This window comes from Lontra canadensis, unplaced genomic scaffold, assembly GCF_010015895.1.
Source record: "Lontra canadensis isolate GAN:19392208 unplaced genomic scaffold, GSC_riverotter_1.0 scaffold104, whole genome shotgun sequence".
Lineage (NCBI taxonomy): Eukaryota > Metazoa > Chordata > Mammalia > Carnivora > Mustelidae > Lontra > Lontra canadensis.
Genome location: NW_022631098.1, coordinates 1541741 through 1561222, shown reverse-complemented (window position 1 = coordinate 1561222; position 19482 = coordinate 1541741). Strand labels below are relative to the sequence as shown.

The following is a 19482-nucleotide window of genomic DNA, read 5'->3' as shown; positions in this document are numbered from 1 at the left end:
CTAGTGAAAGAATTCATCATGGTGACATCTCTTACCTTCAAAATCAATTCTTAATTAAGAATTGTTCAATGTGGGCCAGGTGAGGTGAAGCTGACTGGGGTCCACATGGTCTGGTAGAAGCTGGCTGATCTTTCCGGGGCTCAGCAATAGGAACAGTGATCTGCCAGTTCTGGAGAAATCCTGGCATGGTGGACTCACTGGGAAGCAGTTTTCCTAGTTTCCTGTAGGTCTTGTAAATACGAACGCAGTACATCTAGCCAGCATCCGCGCCATAAAGATTAGAGGGAAAGAATGGTTTAGCGTGGCACCTGACAAGGATATGATGAAGTCTAAAACAATTATTACTGACATGCACTGAGCACTCTTCTCAGGCTGAACTTATTCTATGTCTTAATGTTTTAACTCATTTAATTCTCACTGAAGTTCTCTGATGTATGTATCAACATCATTCCCATTTCACAGGTGAGGAACCAAGGCACAAAGCAGACAACGTCCCCTGACACAGCTAGTTAAGGGCCAAGGTTCATGTTTAACCCAGGAGACTGGCTTTAGAACCTGAGCATTTAATAGCCAGCTAACTCCACTAAATTATTACAGTTGTGGCTGAAAGACAGGGATATTTAAGTCTGTGTTACAGACTTCGACATATTGTTCGAAAAGACTCTTCAACCCTACCTTCATCTGAAGATAGGCAGGCTTGTGTTGAAAAAGAATTAAGATCCTCACAGACGAGAGGCCATATCATATATCATCCAAACTGGGACACTTCCAAAAGGAAAAAGCTATTGGTAGCTTCACCATGAAAACTGGGACGTATGGTCATCCTTCTTACAGGGTAAGTTTTAATCTTCAAGACCTACAGGGCTCTGGTGAAATCGTAGGTCGCCGTACCCATTACGCATGAACGCATGTATATTACTGTTGTCTTCTCTAGACGAGCTGTGTTTGATGGGCGATTTGAAGGATTTTCCGAGGATAGTTTTGACTGTGCCTGCCTTACCCATGGGTGATAGAATGTAACCCCTATACAGAAACCACCCCCATAGAGATAGGTTAAGCATTTTCCAACAAGTTCTCTTTATGGAGCAGGTCAGCCAGTTTGTAGAAAAATGTTTTTGAGAGAGTCTGTATGAACTGAAAACTTGTGATGTCCTTCAAGAATTAGTATGAATTCCAAACAAATGACGTTTGTGAAGAGCGTTTTAACACCACAAATGGATTAATACATTTCTTTAGATAAATTCCTCCATTCACTGAATTCGTTGAGCTGCCGTGTGACAGACTCTTTGCTAGATGCTGGGGATACAGTAGGAAACAAACAGGTTGGCAAAAACAAAGACAAAACAACCTCCAAACCGAACCAGTCAGGATAGTTGTGCATAGAGGGAAGTGAGAGCATGAATGTACAATAGAGGGGTGTGTGACAGAGTAATTGGGGAGTATTGTCAGGATGGGGAAAGGAGATTGTGTGGTCAGGGAAGGCGTCCTCAAGGAAGGGACATTTGATCTGAGACATTAATGACAAGCAAGTGCAAAGGCCATCTGCGGGAAGGGGCACAGAAATGAGGCTCCTGTGACTAAGGCAGGGGGGCTGGGAGGTGTGGAAGGAGAGAAGGGTGGGAGCCATGCAGGTCTCGAGCCCTGCACATGTCTGTCACACACGCAGACACCAGATTTCAACATGCCATCTTCCATTGAGCATTGGCTGTGTTCAGCAAGGAATGGGAGCAGATAATGTCAGTATCTGGCCCGGCTAGGCCTCCTGGGGCTGCATAACCTTCCAGAGTGGCAGGCCCTGGCAGAGCAGACCTGGGCCATGAATACAGGTGCAGGCAATGCGGGCCACTCTGGTCTTCGCCCTGACAGTATCAGGCGGCCTTTCCCCGCCTTGTGTAGGCAAACAGGAGTGGCAGTATAGGAGTATCCAAAGGTCTAGTCTTTGTTTCCTCCAATGCCCATTTCCCGGGAGTCTTTCAGTAGAAGGGCTGTTTTTTTTCTCCCCCATAAAATGACCTTTCAAAGCCCTTCTGACTGCCAGAGTTTCGAGGTCACTGTGTAAACCATCCCGGGACCACAAGAGGATGTTCGGTGGCAGACTCCTTGGATACCGATGGGACGGGGTGCGCAGGTACAGAGAGCCCTCGCATTGGCTCTGCCTTGGCTGGCTACCCTGACCTGAGATGCACCAGCTGTGAGGGGCACAGCCTCCTGGATCCAGCCAATCAAATCAGACAGCTCCACAAACGTGTATTGATGGCTGGCACTGTCTTAGAAGGTAAAATCCCTGCTCTAAGAGCACTTATTTTGGGTGGGGGAAAACAGGCCATAGATGAATGAATAAATTCTTGTGATAGGATGCTGCGCAGCTGTAAAAAGAAATCAGGAAGAGATCTCCAGGATGTAGTAAAATATTGGATTTGTTGGATCACTTCCATGTAATGTCACTTCACTTGTTTCTCTAGCTCCTGTGTTTTCATTAAATTAGTTAGATCTAGAGGTTGGATTGAATTCATGGGCCTTTTTTTTTTTGGGCAAAAATGCCTTGTCAGCAGTGTATTTCCTATTATATCACATCACAAGGCACATAATATCTGTTATGCTTCATCTGTGCCTATAGTTTTAAAACGAAACTAAAGGTTAACCAAAGCCTCATAAAAATGATTACTGATAGAGGACTAAGGGAGCAGTGATTTAAGTAAGACCTCTCTGAGTGTGTCTTGTTGAAGCTATATGAATATTTACATACTTTAGAAACAGTAATCCAGGCTGAGGGACAAGTGTTTGCAAATGACCTGAGACAGGCATGTGCCTGTTTCATTCAAGAGAGGTCAAGGTCATTTACTCACTGACCTTGTTTACTTGTGGTTTACTTGTTTACTTCTGGTTTACTTGTTTGCCTTCCCTGCTGGACTGTAAGCTTTTGAAGAAACGACTAGCAGCTTTCATCTTTTAAGTTCAGCTGTTTACAGTGCCTGTCATACGGTCTATGTTTGATGCATATTTGATGAATAAATGAGCATCAGTGAAGTACTCTTGGGATCTCGTTGCTGTAAAGTCACAAATCTGTAATTTTCATCAGTCTTCTCTGATGAATCAGAGGAAGGTTAGGAAGTTAAAACAGGATAACTGAGGCAAAATAAAAACATTAAATATTGGCAGGCAATTAGAGATCTTCTGTGTCCATGGAAACCCACAAACCACACCACTCCTCCAAGTGTAACACTTCACAGCCAGCCCTCCCTCCCTCCTTCCCTCCCTCCCTTCCTTCCTTCCTTCCTTCCTTTTTTAAAGATTTTATTTGCTTATTTGACAGAGAGACCAAGCAAGAAAGGGAACACAAGCAGGGGGAGTGGGAGAGGGAGAAGCAGATTTCCCACCAAGCAGGGAGCCCAATGTGGGGCTTGACCCCAGGACCCTTTGATCGTGACCTGAGCGGAAGACAGATGGTTAACTACTGAGCCACCCAGGGGTCCCCCATGTTTCTTTCCAATGAGGCCCCTGTTTTGTTATTTCAACTGTTTAAAGGCAACAATGTAATAAAGACAAAACATAAATACTTACCTTCTAAATAAGATAAAAGTGAACTAAAGTTTTAAAATAAGTAAAATTAGAATGATAGATACATAATAAATCAATACTTTAAGCAAATAAGAACCATAATTAATTTAAATACATAAACTCATTTATTTCCTAGGTGAGGGTAAAACGAAGATCTCAGCCCTCTGCTGTCTCTATCAATGTGTGTATCCATGTACTTCGTCCCTGTGTCGCTGTGTATTTTAGCGAGGATTCAGGTGGGACCCACAGGTCATTGCTCTTTCCTCAGCTCATGTCTTCCTATGTTGAGGCACCCAACTGAACGCATGAAATATATGCAGAATAAAGTAAGGGAACATTTTATTGGCCTCTGAGGGGTTGGAGATGCGTATTTAGAAGGACTCGTTACAGTAAATAAGGAGGTCATGAGCAAGTCTTATCTGAATCACTTGGGAAGGATGGTTCTTTACAGTTAAGCCATTTCCTGGAACACAAAAGGGTGGGCGTATTCCTACCCCTGCCCCTAAAACAACTGTTTTCAGGAGCACAGGGCTCAGGTAAAGCTCAAAATTGTCAAAGCCAGCATCTGGGCACTAGATACCAGAGCGTTGCTATTCCCGGGTCCTCTTAATGGACAGAGCTAGGGAGATGGATTATATAGATACAAAGATACAGATACACAGAAATATCTGTATTTCCGTGTCTACCTGTGTATATTGAAGACATGAGTTCTTATGAATACCTCCAATTCCCATTCAACATCACAGGGTTCATTTGAGTTTGCTTCATTTCCATGTTTGAAACTCTGTTCTTCAAAAAGGTTATCAACCTAGTATATTAACTTCTTTGTGCAATCATCCAGGATGTAACCAGCATCTGCTGCCCTCACAGCTCCCTTCCTGGCATGGATGTTCTCCTCCCCCTGTGGTAGGTTCTCCCACTCAGGCTCCCTCCCCCACGGATGCACAGTCTGCCCTTCTTGGGCCCTGATGCCACGGTTCCAGCTGCTCCTCTGCCGCAGGAGCCCCCTTCTCAACCCTTTGTGCTCAGAGCACTTGTCCACTGCCTCTGCACACAAGCATAGCTTGCTCAGCCCACCCAACAGATGACTTCAGGCTAAACTGTACAGGAAGGGAATGAAAAGGAAAGGAATTGGAAGAGAAAGATGACCTAACAAGTCCGATGCCAATTTGATGTCCTTTCTCTTACAACTGAATCCATCTTCATTCATTCAATTTTTACATAACACACACATACAACATACAGAAACTCCATTTTTATTATCATTTATTTTAGTTTAGTTTATAAATGAAACTTTTATTTAATGGAACATATGAACAATTAATAGGTTTAAACGACTTAAAAACACTGCATATTGGGGAACCTGGGTGGCTCAGTGGGTTAAAGTCTCTGCCTTCGGCTCAGGTGATGATCTCAGGGTCCTGGGATCGAGTCCCGCATCGGGCTCTCTGCTCAGCAGGGACCCTGCTTCCCCCCTCTCTTTCTGCCTGCCTCCCTGCCTACTTGTGATCTGTCAAATAAGTAAATAAAATCTTTAAGAAACAAAACAAAACAAAACAAAAAACCCCACTGCATATTTTAAGCCATACTGGATAAAATTTATTTTTGTCCTCAGTAACCCATCTTTTAGAGACGAATCTCCATGTAGGATTACTGGTGCCGCATTTATTTATATTTACGAAAAAACAAAGTTAAACAACGAAAGTTAACAACAACAACGACAACAACAACAACAACTGAATCGATCTTTCTGCCTGTATGCTCCAGGTACTTTTCTCCTTTTAAAATCCGATAGTTTTACTAGAATAGGTCTCCATGTTGGCTGTCCTGGGTTGATTTTCCCAAGTTCACGGTGCGTACTTTTACTATAGGTTTAGGCTGCTTTGTCTTTTAAGAAAGTTTTCCCGAATTGTAGCAAAGCACCGGAACTTCAGAGCAAATGGTCTCTCCCTCCCCCCTTCAGGAGATCCCTCCACACAGGAATTTCTTGGCTCAGAAGGGCAGTTTGGTGGAAAATTTCGAGACGTAGGGACCGAACTTCGACGAGACTCGACGTTGTAGATTTTGAAAGGAAACAGAAGAGAATGCCGTTGGTAACGTGCAAAGCGCGCATAAATGCACAGTGTCACTACTCCTGCAGCGGGACGTCCAGTTTACGAAAGGAGCACCGCTCCCCAACTTACTCTGCAAGGTCTCCTCTGAACCCTGAAGTTTGCGTCATCGCCGCCAACTTTAAGCGGCTCTCACACTCGCGCATGCTCCGTAGGTGGAGCAGCGCCCCTCCTACTCCCTCCAGGCGGAAGTCCGCTTTTGTTTATTAAATTACGACAGTCGTAAACTGAGACTTTTGTGCCGGCTTCCTAGTTTTACGACAACAAGGATGGCGGCTGCTAGTGGTAGATTTGAAAGTGCGAGGAGTATCGAAGAACGTAAAGAACAGACCAGGATTGCTAGGGCCGAAGTGTTGCGCCAGGTATCTCCGTTCTGGGGCTTTGGAGTCATTTAGAATCGTGGGAGTGGACGGTTCCTGGGAGCCAGGCCTCTGGCTCTCCTTTACCCCTTCTCCTCTCGCCACCTCAGTGTCTCACCTTATCTGGGTGAGGGCAGGGTCTCCCTTTGCGATGCCCGAAAACTCGTGGGTATTTCCTGCCTCCCTAGATGCGTTGGCAGTCTACAACTGCTCATTCTCTTTTTAAGAGGACCTGTTTCTTTATCGAGTTTCCTAACTTTTTAAGTTTACCCTTTTTGGTATTTCCATTATTTGATCATCTGGGCTGCGCACTTTTGAGAACCTCCGCCACTAATGCGACTTTGCCAGCGCATTTGACAGCCTCAGTCCTCCCTCCTTCTGTATCTGAAATAAACATTTCCGTTTTCAGAAACACACGTGAGGCACATTGGAATAGATTGTTCGACCGTTTCCTTCTCTTGTCTTATTATTGATATCGAATCCAGGGTTATTGTAAATCCTTACCGATCCATACAAGGGTTGACGGAAGAGACTCAGAAAATGTAGCCCCTCGAAAAAGGTTAAGAAACGTGGTATTTCTCACCAAGATTGAGGTGTATAGAGGTAACTTATAAAGAATGGGGAAAGTGAACTGTATTATGTGACAAGATGTAGGAAGTGTGTCATTCAAGGGGAAAATTTGTAGCTTGAGATCAACATAAGGTACAAGTGAAGGTTTTTGTTTTTATTGGTTTTAAGACGGAAGAGTTCAATAAATGCAGAAGAAAAGGAGCTGGTGGGGGGTGTGTATAATGACTATGCCCAGATTTTAAGGTGAAGAGTGGGCAGTTAGTATTGGACAGATGAAAGATTGGTATTGTCCTATGATTTCAGCATATTTATACCTATATTCATAATAAATATTCTCCATCCTTGCCTTTTTGGTATTTTAGGTAGTTTTTGGAGCGAGTCAGATTTGTAAGTGAAAGTAAATTTTATAGTGGAGATATGCATAGAGTTTGGTAAGGACCAAAACCAGCTTTGGAATTTGGAGAGAGAATGAAAAGGCAGAAGCAACCTCCTGGGGAAAACTCATTTTATTTTACTTTTGTTGAAGGGTGAATATAAATTAGCAATATGATCATTTGGCTTTAGAAAGATAATTCTTCCTGAAGCGTTTTGGGGGCTTGGATAGAAGGATATGGGCATTGCACATTGAAGGCATGGTCAATCTCTTGACAGTTCCAGAAGTCTCAGGCAGTAGCAGTGGGATGGTGAAGGAAGGAGATTCATGTCCTATTTAAGGTAGGGAGCTTAGGGAGGGGGAAGATATGCTATAGGTCCCAGGATTCTATCCTTGATTCACTAGAGATTGGTGATGTGATTGGTAATATGGAAGGAGAGTTTTATTTTGTTTATGGAAGCAAATTCCTGGCAAGGGACAGACAGTGACTGATGAGACCTTATATGAAAGTGGAAAATGGTTTTGTTTTATTTTTTTTACTCCTCATGAAAAGCAATTGGTAAGTTGTTAATTTTTCATTTTTCATTGTTTCAGGCTAAAGCCAATTTTGAAAAGGAAGAAAGGCGTAAAGAACTTAAACGACTTCGGGGTGAGGATACATGGATGCTACCTGATGTGAATGAGCGAATTGAACAGTTCTCCCAGGTGAATACTAACAGGTTCACTTGATGTAACAGATCTGTCTTTTTTTGTATTTATTCAAGTTAATATTGGAATAGCAACTTTATTAGTATTTTCAAAAGTTACAGAATGACTATCACATAGGTGGCATTACTGACTGATTTTATCTCTCTGACAGAAATGATATATATATATATATTTTTTTTCAGAAATATATTTTAATATTTTGGACATTATAACATTGGACAGATTTTGTTACTTGAGTTGACTGGTAGATTAGCAAATTTCTGGCCCACTTGTATCAAGCTTATGGTTCTAAAAAATTATGCATTTTAAAGTTTAATGTCATGGTTTTCTGTTTGAATTCTTATTTTCCATTTCCATTTTTAATTTATGTTGTCTTGTTATATTTTATATGGCCTAATAATCTTTTATAAATTCTGTTGTGGCCACAGAGGATATATGTTTATGTATGTGTGTCTGTGTGCATACATTTGAGTAGAAATGTATTTATTTGATTATATCTGTCTGTCAGATGAATCTGTATATAAAGACCAAAACTTCCCTCATATTTTTCTGAAAAGATACCTCAGCTATACGATTTATTAGCAGTGCATATATTACAGAAGTGTGTTAAAGTTTCTTAGGAGATTTTATTTTGTCATGTGTATTGTCTCATTTCATGAAAATGTAGTTTTTGGAATGCAGATTTATTTCCCTCTAAATATTTGTTTTAATGTAAGATAAAACCAGTTCCTTTCTTACTTCTTTAAAATGATTATTTATAGGAACACTCTGTTAAGAAAAAGAAGAAAAAAGACAAACACTCAAAAAAAGTAAAGAAAGAGAAGAAAAAAAAGAGTAAGAAACAGAAGTATGAAAAAAGCAATGAGTCAACAGATAGTTCATCAGTAAGTATGTGTTAAACCACAGTAGCTACTTGGGAAAATTGTATTTAAAGGAATAATGTATGGAAATGTAAAAATATATGAGAACTTAAAAAGTATTACTAGTTAGGTTATGAAAATTCCTGGGAAACAGCTTCTGGGAGGTGTCCAGGAAATACTGGAAATATGGATCATTGGTTACAGAGAAAAGTAGGAGGATGGGAATACGATATAGGAGTTATTGCTCGGTGAAGCTGTGCCAATGGATGGATTGTCCAGAAAAGTTAAAAAGAGGAACACCCAACACTGAGGAACCAGACGGAAGTAAAGGCCATCAAGTAGAAGTAGTTGGAAAATTGGAAGAATGCAAGGAAAGAATAGTACTGTAAAAATAAGAGAGTTTTAAGATATTTGCGAGTCAAGGATGCCTGGCTGGCTCTGTCGGTTGGGCGTCTGCCTTGGGCTTAGGTCATGATCCCAGGGCCCTGGGATCGAGTCCCACATCAGGCTCCTTGCTCAGCAGGGAACCTACTTCTCCCTCTGTCTGCTCTGCCTGCTTGTGCTCTTTCTCTCTCTCTCTCTGACAAATAAATATATAAAATCTTCAAAAAAAAGACATTTGAGAGTTTATTACTCTTATTTTTTAATAGAAATTAACATTTAGTCTTTAAAATAGGACATGTTTATATATTTATCTCTGGGGTCAAAAGAAGGAGAATGCGGTCACGGCTGTGTCGCTAGCCAGTTCTGGGACAAAAGGACTCACAGAGGAAGGGTAAATCTTTCATACTGATTTTTAGGAAGAAAGACATACATGGTTTGGGCGCCTTGGTGGCTCAGTTGGTTAAGCCTCTGATTCTTGATTTCGGCTCAGATCATGATCTCAGGATCATGAGATAGAGCCCACAGGCTCCATGCTGGGCATAGAATTTGCTCAAAATTCTCTCCCTCTTCCCCTCTTCCTGCTTGCGTGCTCTTCTGTTTCTCTCATATAAATCTTGGAGAAAAAAAAAAAGAAGGAGGTACACTGTGGTTAGAGAGTGGTGAGCTAGAGATGTTGAGGGATAGTTGGTGTCCTAGGTATGATCTTCAGAGGGTTATATGTGTCGTTGAATCACCAGATTCCGATGTCTGGTCCTCTTGTACTTCTAGGAACTGAGTTTTTGGCAGTACACCAAGATGATAAATGGCTCATTAAGGCCTCTCTTATATGAGAATGCAGTTTATGAATTCATAGCGAGAAATACAGCTGGATAGTTTTGTCAAGTAGCCAGCATATTTTTGTAATGGTAGGAATATTTAAGTTATATAGAAAAAAATTAAGTGTAATTCCGGAGAAAGTCAGTTAGAAAATCTTAAAATATAAAAAAGGCAGAGGCACTGTTTCCACAATTGTATATTGAGTTCCGGATCCCATCGAGATCCTGAAAAAGTGATCCTTTTTCCAAAAAGAAATTTATATTCAAAGTTGTTCATTTCAGTGGAATTTAGAAAACTCCCTAGAGTTTAGGCAGAGATCACATGTTAAGAATCTCTGTCCCGTAGGGACAGATGTGCTAGGCTGAGTAAACTATTTATGTAATTTGATTAAGGGTTCTTGCTTTCCCTTCTTAGAGACACAGTGACCTGTTATATTTTTTTGTTCTTTCCTGGAAATACAGTTGACCTTGCAATGGCATGGGTTTGAACTTAATGGATCTGCTTATAAGCACATGGATTTTATTTTACTATTTATTTATTTATTTGACAGAGAGAGAGAGATCACAGGTTGGCAGAGAGGCAGGCAGAGAGAGAGGGGGAAGCAGGCTCCCTGCTGAGTAGAGAGAGCCCGATGCGGGGCTTGATCCCAGGACCTTGAGATCATGACCTGAGCCCAAGGCAGAGGCTTAACCCACTGAGCCACCCAGACCCCCCAAGCAGATGGATTTTAGATAAATACAGTATAGTACTGTAATTGTATTTTCTCTTCCTAATGATTTTCTTAACATTTTCTTTTCTCTAGCTTACTTTATTGTAAGAATACAGTGTATAATACATACAACATAAAAAATAACATGTTTATCTTGTTAATATTATCAAGTGAGTTGTCTGGTCAACTCGTAGGCTATGAGTAAAGTTTTTTGGGGCATCCAAAGTTATATGTGGATCTTTGACTGTGTGGGCAGTCAGCGCCCTTAACCACCTTGTTGTTCAAGGGTTATCTGTATGTATGTCTTTTTTTTTTTTTTTAAAGATTTCATTTATTTATTTGACTGACAGAGATCACAAGTAGGCAGAGAGGCAGGCAGAGAGAGGAAGGAAAGCAGGCTCCCCACCGAGCAGAGAGCCAGATGCGGGTCTCAATCCCAGGACCCTGGGATCATGACCTGAGCCAAAGGCAGAGGCCTAATCCACTGATCCACCCAGGCGCCCTCGAGCAGTTATTTTTGAGTTAATATCTAGACTCTATATTCTATCCCATTGAGCTACACATCTCTCCTTGGCCAGTAAACACACTTTCTTAATTACTTAGCTTAAGGTTAAGTCTTAGAATAGGTAGTGTAAATGCTGTGATTTTGTTTTTTGAAAATTATTTTGGTTACTCTTAAGTTCTTCTTTGTATTTTAAAAATAAATTTTAGAATTAGCCCATTACTTTAAGTAAAAATGTCTACTGGAATTGTTCTGCATCAACAGATTAATTTTGGGAGAATTAATATAATACCTTAAAATAGCCAGTCTTCCCACCCATCATGCTGTCGTATACCTCTCCATCAGCTTCTCCCGTAGTGTTTTGGAATTTTCAGTGGAGATGTTGTCCATATCTTTTGTTATATTTTTTTCCTTTTTTTAATTTATTTTTAAAAAAATTTTTAAAAAATTTTTATAAACATATAATATATTTTTATCCCCAGGGGTACAGGTTTGTGAATCGCCAGGTTTACACACTTCACAGCACTCACCATAGCACATACCCTCCCCAATGTCCATAACCCCATCACCCTCTCCTGACCCCCTCTTCCCCCAGCAACCCTGTTTGTTTTGTGAGATTGAGTCACTTATGGTTTGTCTCCCTCCTGATCTCATCTTGTTTCATTTATTCTTCTACTACCCCCTTAACCCCCATGTTGCATCTCCACTTCCTCATATTGTTATATATTTTTTTCTATTTTATTTTCTTGAGTTACTACTGTAAGTGGAATCTTTGAAAAATAAATGGCAGTTTCCGTGTATCTGTGATGAGTGTATACATTTACGATTGGTTTTCATGTACAGGTTTTTCCTTCTCTCTGAAAGTTTGTTTTATGCCACTTTGCTTATGAAAGTTCAAGTTAGTACCTGTTTTTGCTAACCAAAAGAAATCTGAAGATGATTTTCAGTTTTATGAAATGATAATTTTTTCTTTATTTTATGCAATTTTGGTTTACACAAGGTTTCATAGGAATCCTCTGCTTTTGGATAGTGGAGAAACCTGTATTTACTTTGTATCTTTCACCTAGCTAAATTTAAGTACTAGTGTTAGTAGCTTTTTTGTTGTTGATTTCTTGAGGTGGGGGGATGAGATGGGGGAGGGAGAGAGACTCTTTTTTATTTTTTTTTTTTAGATTTTTGTCTTTTATTGATGACAAAGATTCTTAAAATTATTCCTTGAGGTTTTTTTTTTCTTTCCTTTTTTTTTTCCTTTTTTTCTTTTTAATAAACATATAATATATTTTTATCCCCAGGGGTACAGGTCTGTGAATCGCCAGGTTTACACACTTCACAGCACTCACCATAGCACATACCCTCCCCAGTGTCCATAACATCACCCCCCTCTCCCAAACCCCCTGCCCCCAGCAACCCTCAGTTTGTTTTGTGAGATTAAGAGTCACTTATGGTTTGTCTCCCTCCCAATGCCATTTTGTTTCATTCATTCTTTTCCTACCCCCTTAACCCCCCATGTTGCATCTTCACTTCCTCATATCAGGGATATCATATGATAGTTGTCTTTCTCCAATTGACTTATTTCGCTAAGCATGATATCCTTTAGTTCCATCCACGTCATTGCAAATGGCAAGATTTCATTTCGTTTGATGGTTGCATAGTATTCCATTGTGTATATATACCACATCTTTTTTTTTTTTTTAAAGATTTTTTATTTATTTATTTGACAGACAGAGATCACAAGTAGGCAGAGAGGCAGGCAGAGAGAGAAGAGGAAGCAGGCTCCCCGCCGAGCAGGGAGCCCGATGCGGGGCTCGATCCCAGGACCCTGGGATCATGACCTGAGCCGAAGGCAGAGGCTTTAACCCACTGAGCCACCCAGGCGCCCCTATACCACATCTTCTTTATCCATTCATCTGTTGATGGACATCTAGGCTCTTTCCATAGTTTGGCTATTGTAGACATTGCTGCTATAAACATTCGGGTGTACGTGCCCCTTCAGATCACTACGTTTGTATCTTTAGGGTAAATACCCAGCAGTGCAATTGCTGGGTCATAGGGTAGTTCTATTTTCAACATTTTGAGGAACCTCCATGCTGTTTTCCAGAGTGGTTGCACCAGCTTGCATTCCCACCAACAGTGTAGGAGGGTTCCCCTTTCTCCGCATCCTCGCCAGCATCTGTCATTTCCTGACTTGTTCATTTTAGCCATTCTGACTGGTGTGAGGTGATATCTCACTGTGGTTTTGATTTGTATTTCCCTGATGCTGAGTGATGTGGAGCATTTTTTCGTGTGTCTGTTGGCCATCTGGTTGTCTTCTTTGCAGAAATGTCTGTTTATGTCCTCTGCCCATTTCTTTTTCTTTTTTTAGATTTTTATTTATTTATTTGACAGAGAGAGATCACAAGCAGGCAGAGAGAGAGGAAGGGAAACAGGCTCCCCGCTGAGCAGAGAGCCCAATGCGGGGATCGATCCCAGGACCCTGGGATCATGACCTGAGCCAAAGGCAGAGGCTTAAACCACTGAGCCACCCAGGTGCCCCCCTCTGCCCATTTCTTGATTGGATTATTTGTTCTTTGGGTGTTGAGTTTACTAAGTTCTCTATAGATTTTTGGACACTAGCCCTTTATCTGATATTTCGTTTGCAAATATCTTCTCCCATTCTGTCAGTTGTCTTTTGGTTTTGTTAACTGTTTCCTTTGCTGTGCAAAAGCTTTTGATCTTGATGAAATCCCAATAGTTCATTTTTGCCCTTGCTTCCCTTGCCTTTGGTGATGTTCCTAGGAAGATGTTGCTGCAGTTGAGGTCAAAGAGGTTGCTGCCTGATTCTCCTCAAGGATTTTGATGGATTCCTTTCTCACATTGAGGTCCTTTATCCATTTTGAGTCTATTTTCGTGTGTGGTGTAAGGAAATGGTCCAATTTCATTTTTCTGCATGTGGCTGTCCAATTTTCCCAACACCATTTGTTGAAGAGGCTGTCTTTTTTCCATTGGACATTCTTTCCTGCTTTGTCGAAGATTAGTTGACCATAGAGTTGAGGGTCTATTTCTGGACTCTCTATTCTGTTCCATTGATCTATGTGTCTGTTTTTGTGCCAGTGCCATGCTGTCTTGATGATGACAGCTTTGTAATAGATCTTGAAGTCCAGAATTGTGATGCCACCAACTTTGGCTTTCTTTTTCAATATTCCTTTGGCTAGTCGAGGTCTTTTCTGGTTCCATATAAATTTTAGGGTTATTTGTTCCATTTCTTTGAAAAAAATGGATGGTATTTTGATAGGAATTGCATTAAATATGTAGATTGCTTTAGGTAGCATAGACATTTTCACAATATTTGTTCTTCTAATCCAGGAGCATGGAACATTTTTCCATTTCTTTGTGTCTTCCTCAATTTCTTTCATGAGTACTTTATAGTTTTCTGAGTATAGATTCTTAGCCTTTTTGGTTAGGTTTATTCCTAGGTATCTTATAGTTTTGGGTGCAATTGTAAATGGGATTGACCCCTTAATTTCTCTTTCTTCTGTCTTGTTGTTGGTGTAGAGAAATGCAACTGTTTTCTGTGCATTGATTTTATATCCTGACACTTTACTGAATTCCTGTACAAGTTCTAGCAGTTTTGGAGTGGAGTCTTTTGGGTTTTCCACATATAGTATCATATCATCTACGAAGAGTGATAGTTTGACTTCTTCTTTGCCGATTTGGATGCCTTTAATTTCCTTTTGTTGTCTGATTGCTGAGGCTAGGACTTCTAGTACTATGTTGAATAGCAGTGGTGATAATGGACATTCATGCCATGTTCCTGACCTTAGCGGAAAAGCTTCCAGTTTTTCTCCATTGAGAATGATATTTGCCGTGGGTATTTCATAGATGGCTTTGATAATATTGAGGTATGTGCCCTCTATCCCTACACTTTGAAGAGTTTTGATCAGGAAGGGATGCTGTACTTTGTCAAATGCTTTTTCAGAATCTATGGAGAGTATCATATGGTTCCTGTTCTTTCTTTTATTAATGTATTGTATCACATTGATTGATTTGCGGATGTTGAACCAACCTTGCAGCCCTGGAATAAAGCCCACTTGGTCGTGGTGAATAATCCTTTTAATGTACTGTTGAATCCTATTGGCTAGTATTTTGGTGAGAATTTTTGCATCTGTGTTCATCAAGGATATTGGTCTGTAGTTCTCTTTTTTGATGGGATCCTTGTCTGGTTTTGGGATCAAGGTGATGTGGCCTCATAAAATGAGTTTGGAAGTTTTCCTTCCATTTCTATTTTTTGGAACAGTTTCAGGAGAATAGGAATTAGTTCTTCTTTAAACGTTTGGTAGAATTCCCCTGGGAAGCCGTCTGGCCCTGGGCTTTTGTTTGGAGATTTTTGATGACTGTTTCAATCTCCTTACTGGTTATGGGTCTGTTCGGGTTTTCTATTTCTTCCTGTTTCAGTTGTGGTAGTTTATATGTCTCTAGAAATGCATCCATTTCTTCCAGATTGTCAAATTTGTTGGCGTAGAGTTGCTCATAGTATGTTCTTATAATTGTTTGTATTTCTTTGGTGTTAGTTGTGATCTCTCCTCTTTCATTCATGATTTTATTTATTTGGGTCCTTTCTCTTTTCTTTTTGATAAGTCTGGCCAGGGGTTTATCAAACTTTTTAATTCTTTCAAAGAACCAGCTCCTAGTTTCATTGATTTGTTCTATTGTTTTTTTGGTTTCTATTTCATTGATTTCTGCTCTGATCTTTATGATTTCTCTTCTCCTGCTGGGTTTAGGGTTTCTTTCTTGTTCTTTCTCCAGCTCCTTTAGGTGTAGGGTTAGGTTGTGTACTTGAGACCTTTCTTGTTTCTTGAGAAAGGCTTGTACCGCTATATATTTTCCTCTCAGGACTGCCTTTGCTGTGTCCCACAGATTTTGAACCATTGTGTTTTCATTATCATTTGTTTCCATGAATTTTTTCAATTCTTCTTTAATTTCTTGGTTGACCCATTCATTCTTTAGAAGGATGCTGTTTAGTCTCCATGTATTTGGCTTCTTTCCAAATTTCCTCTTGTGATTGAGTTCTAGCTTCAGAGCATTGTGGTCTGAAAATATGCAGGGAATGATCCCAATCTTTTGATACCAGTTGAGACCTGATTTAGGACCCAGGATGTGATCTATTCTGGAGAATGTTCCATGTGCACTAGAGAAGAATGTGTATTCTGTTGCTTTGGGATGAAATGTTCTGAATATATCTGTGATGTCCATCTGGTCCAGTGTGTCATTTAAGGCCTTTATTTCCTTGTTGATCTTTTGCTTGGATGATCTGTCCATTTCAGTGAGGTGAGTGTTAAATTCCCCTACTATTATTGTATTATTGTTGATGTGTTTCTTTGATTTTGTTATTAATTGATTTATATAGTTGGCTGCTCCCACATTAGGGGCATAGATATTTAAAATTGTTAGATCTTGTTGTTGGACAGATCCTTTGAGTATGATATAATGTCCTTCCTCATCTCTTATTATAGTCTTTGGCTTAAAATCTAATTGATCTGATATAAGGATTGCCACCCCTGCTGTCTTCTGATGTCCATTAGTATGGTAAATTGTTTTCCACCCCCTCACTTTAAATCTGGAGGTGTCTTCGGGTCTGAAATGAGTTTCTTGTAGGCAACATATAGATGGGTTTTGTTTTTTTATCCATTCTGATACCCTGTGTCTTTTTTTTTTTTTTTTTTTTAAAGATTTTATTTATTTACTTGACAGAGAGAGATCACAAGTAGACAGAGAGGCAGGCAGAGAGAGAGAGAGGGAAGCAGACTCCCTGCTGAGCAGAGAGCCCGATGCGGGACTCGATCCCAGAACCCTGGGATCATGACCTGAGCCGAAGGCAGCGGCTTAACCCACTGAGCCACCCAGGCGCCCACCCTGTGTCTTTTGATTGGGGCATTTAACCCATTAACATTCAGGGTAACTATTGAGAGATACGAATTTAGTGCCATTGTATTGCCTGTAAGGTGACTGTTATTGTATATTGTCTCTGTTCCTTTCTGATCTACTACATTTAGGGTCTCTCTTTGCTTAGAGGACCCCTTTCAATATTTCCTGTAGAGCTGGTTTGGTGTTTAAATTCTTTCAGTTTTTGTTTGTCCTGGAAGCTTTTGATCTCTTCTTCTATTTTTAATGATAGCCTAGCTGGATATAGTATTCTTGGCTGCATGTTTTTCTCATTTAGTGCTCTAAATATATCATGCCAGCTCTTTCTGGCCTGCCAGGTCTCTGTGGATAAGTCTGCTGCCAATCTAATATTTTTACCATTGTATGTTACAGACTTCTTTTCCCGGGCTGCTTTCAGGATTTTCTCTTTGTCACTAAGACTTGTAAATTTGACTATTAGGTAACGGGGTGTGGATGGACCTATTCTTATTGATTTTGAGTGGGGTTCTCTGAACCTCCTGGATTTTGATGCTTGTTCCCTTTGCTATATTGGGGAAATTCTCTCCAATAATTCTCTCCAGTATACCTTCTGCTCCCCTCTCTCTTTCTTCTTCTTCTGGAATCCCAATTATTCTAATGTTGTTTCGTCTTATGGTGTCACTTATCTCTCGAATTCTCCCCTCGTGGTCCAGTAGCTGTTTGTCCCTCTTTTGCTCAGCTTCTTTATTCTCTGTCATTTGGTCTTCTATATCACTAATTCTTTCTTCTGCCTCATTTATCCTAGCAGTGAGAGCCTCCATTTTTGATTGCACCTCATTAATAGCTTTTTTGATTTCAACTTGGTTAGATTTTAGTCTTTTATTTCTCCAGAAAGGGCTTTTATATCTCCCGAGAGGGTTTCTCTAATATCTTCCATGCCCTTTTTGAGCCCGGGTAGAACCTTGAGATTCATCATTCTGAACTCTATATCTGACATATTACCAATGTCTGTATTGATTAGGTCCCTAGCCTTCGGTACTGCCTCTTACTCTTTTTTTTTGTGGTGAATTTTTCAGCCTTGTCATTTTGTCCAGCTAAGAGTATATGAAGGAGCGAGTAAAATACTAAAAGGGTGGCAAAGACCCCAGGAAAATACACTTTAACCAAATCAGAAGAGACCCCAAATCGTGGGGGGGAGAAAGGGGATAAAAAGAGGTTCAGAAAAAAAAAAAAGAAACAATTAAAAAAAGAAAATGAATAAAGAAAAAATATAAAAAAGAAAATAAACATATATATTAGGTAAATTAGTTAAAAAACGTTAAAAAACAGAAGGGTAAAAGTTAAAAAAAATTTAGCAGAAGAAAAAAAAAATTGAAATTAAAAAAAACCCCACAAATTAAATTAACTGCAAGACTAATGAATCATGGGGAGAAAACCATGATTCAGTGCTTTGCTTTCTCCTCCTCTGGAATTCCGCTGCTCTCCTTGGTAATGAAACTGCACTCCTTAGTAGGTGATCTACCCATTGGCCCCTCTCCAACTTGGTCCTGGCTGGGTTTCTCGTTGCTCTTCTGGGGGAGGGGCCTGTTGTAGTGATTCTCAAGTGTCTTTGCCCCCAGCGGAGTCGCACCGCCCTTACCCGGGGCCGGGCTGAGTAATCCGCTCGGGTTTGCTTTCGGGAGCTTTTGTTCCCTGAGCGCTTTCCGTAGAGTCCGGAGGACGGGAATGAAGATGGCGGCCGCCCAGTCTCCGGCCCGGAGGAGCCCAGAGTCTGGGGCCCCACTCCTCAGTGCGCCCTCAGAGAACAGCGCCCAATTACTCCCGTTTGCCTGGCCTCCGGCCGTGCTCCGAGCTCAGTGAGCCTGCGAGCGGTTCAAGGTAACCCGGAGCTGTGAGCTCACTCCTCGGCTCTGCCTCTGTAGCCGGCTTCCCCGTTCTAATACCTGTAAGCTCTGCGACACTCAGCCACCCCCGATCCTTCTGTGACCCTGCGGGACCTGAGGCCACGCGGACCCCGCGTGGGCTTCACCCCGGTTAAGCCTCTGGAGCGATGTCCCTCAGCGGAACAGACTTTTAAAAGTCCCAATTTTGTGCTCCGTTGCTCCGCCGCTTGCCGGGAGCCGGCCCCTCCCCCCGCGGTCTATCTTCCCGTCGCTTTGGATTCACTTCTCCGCCAGTCCTACCTTTCAGAAAGGGGTTGATTTTCTGTTTCTAGAATTGCTGTTCTTCTCTTCGATCTCCCGTTGGATTTGTAGGTGTTTGCAATGTTTAGATAAGCTATCTAGCTGATCTCCGCTGCCTGATGTCGCCTCAGCTGCTACTTCTCCGCCTTCTTGACTCCTCCCCTATTCCTCTCCAACAGACTATTAGAAGAGCCTCCTTCTGGGTCTCTGCTTCTTGTATGACAATTTTCAATCTCTCTGCCACTTGGCTTACAAAACATCTTAAGTGTCACCCTGCTCCCTACAAGTCCTCCTGAGCTGGGAGCATCATTGCCTCTCTCTAGGATACAGTCTCTCTCACCAATGGTTCAGGCACGCTTCTGTCTCCATGTCTTTGCCGGGAGAGAGACTGTTAAGCAGGCTCCATACTGGGCTTGATCCCACAACCCTGAGATTGTCATGATCTGAGCCAAAATCAAGAGTCATATGCTTA

General features: G+C 41.1%; 1 protein-coding gene across 2 annotated transcripts in view; it reads left to right on the top strand.

Annotated features, from left to right (window-relative positions):
- The first annotated feature begins 5898 nt into the window (after window positions 1-5898).
- Window positions 5899-19482, top strand: part of CWF19L2 (CWF19 like cell cycle control factor 2) — a 136018-nt gene continuing 122434 nt past the window's right edge. For both annotated transcript variants that reach the window (XM_032838471.1, XM_032838470.1), the window contains exons 1-3: window positions 5899-6031; window positions 7566-7676; window positions 8441-8563. In XM_032838471.1, coding sequence (XP_032694362.1) covers window positions 5939-6031; window positions 7566-7676; window positions 8441-8563 — 327 coding nt within the window. In that variant the 5' untranslated portion in view covers window positions 5899-5938. The remainder of the gene's footprint in view (window positions 6032-7565; window positions 7677-8440; window positions 8564-19482) is intronic.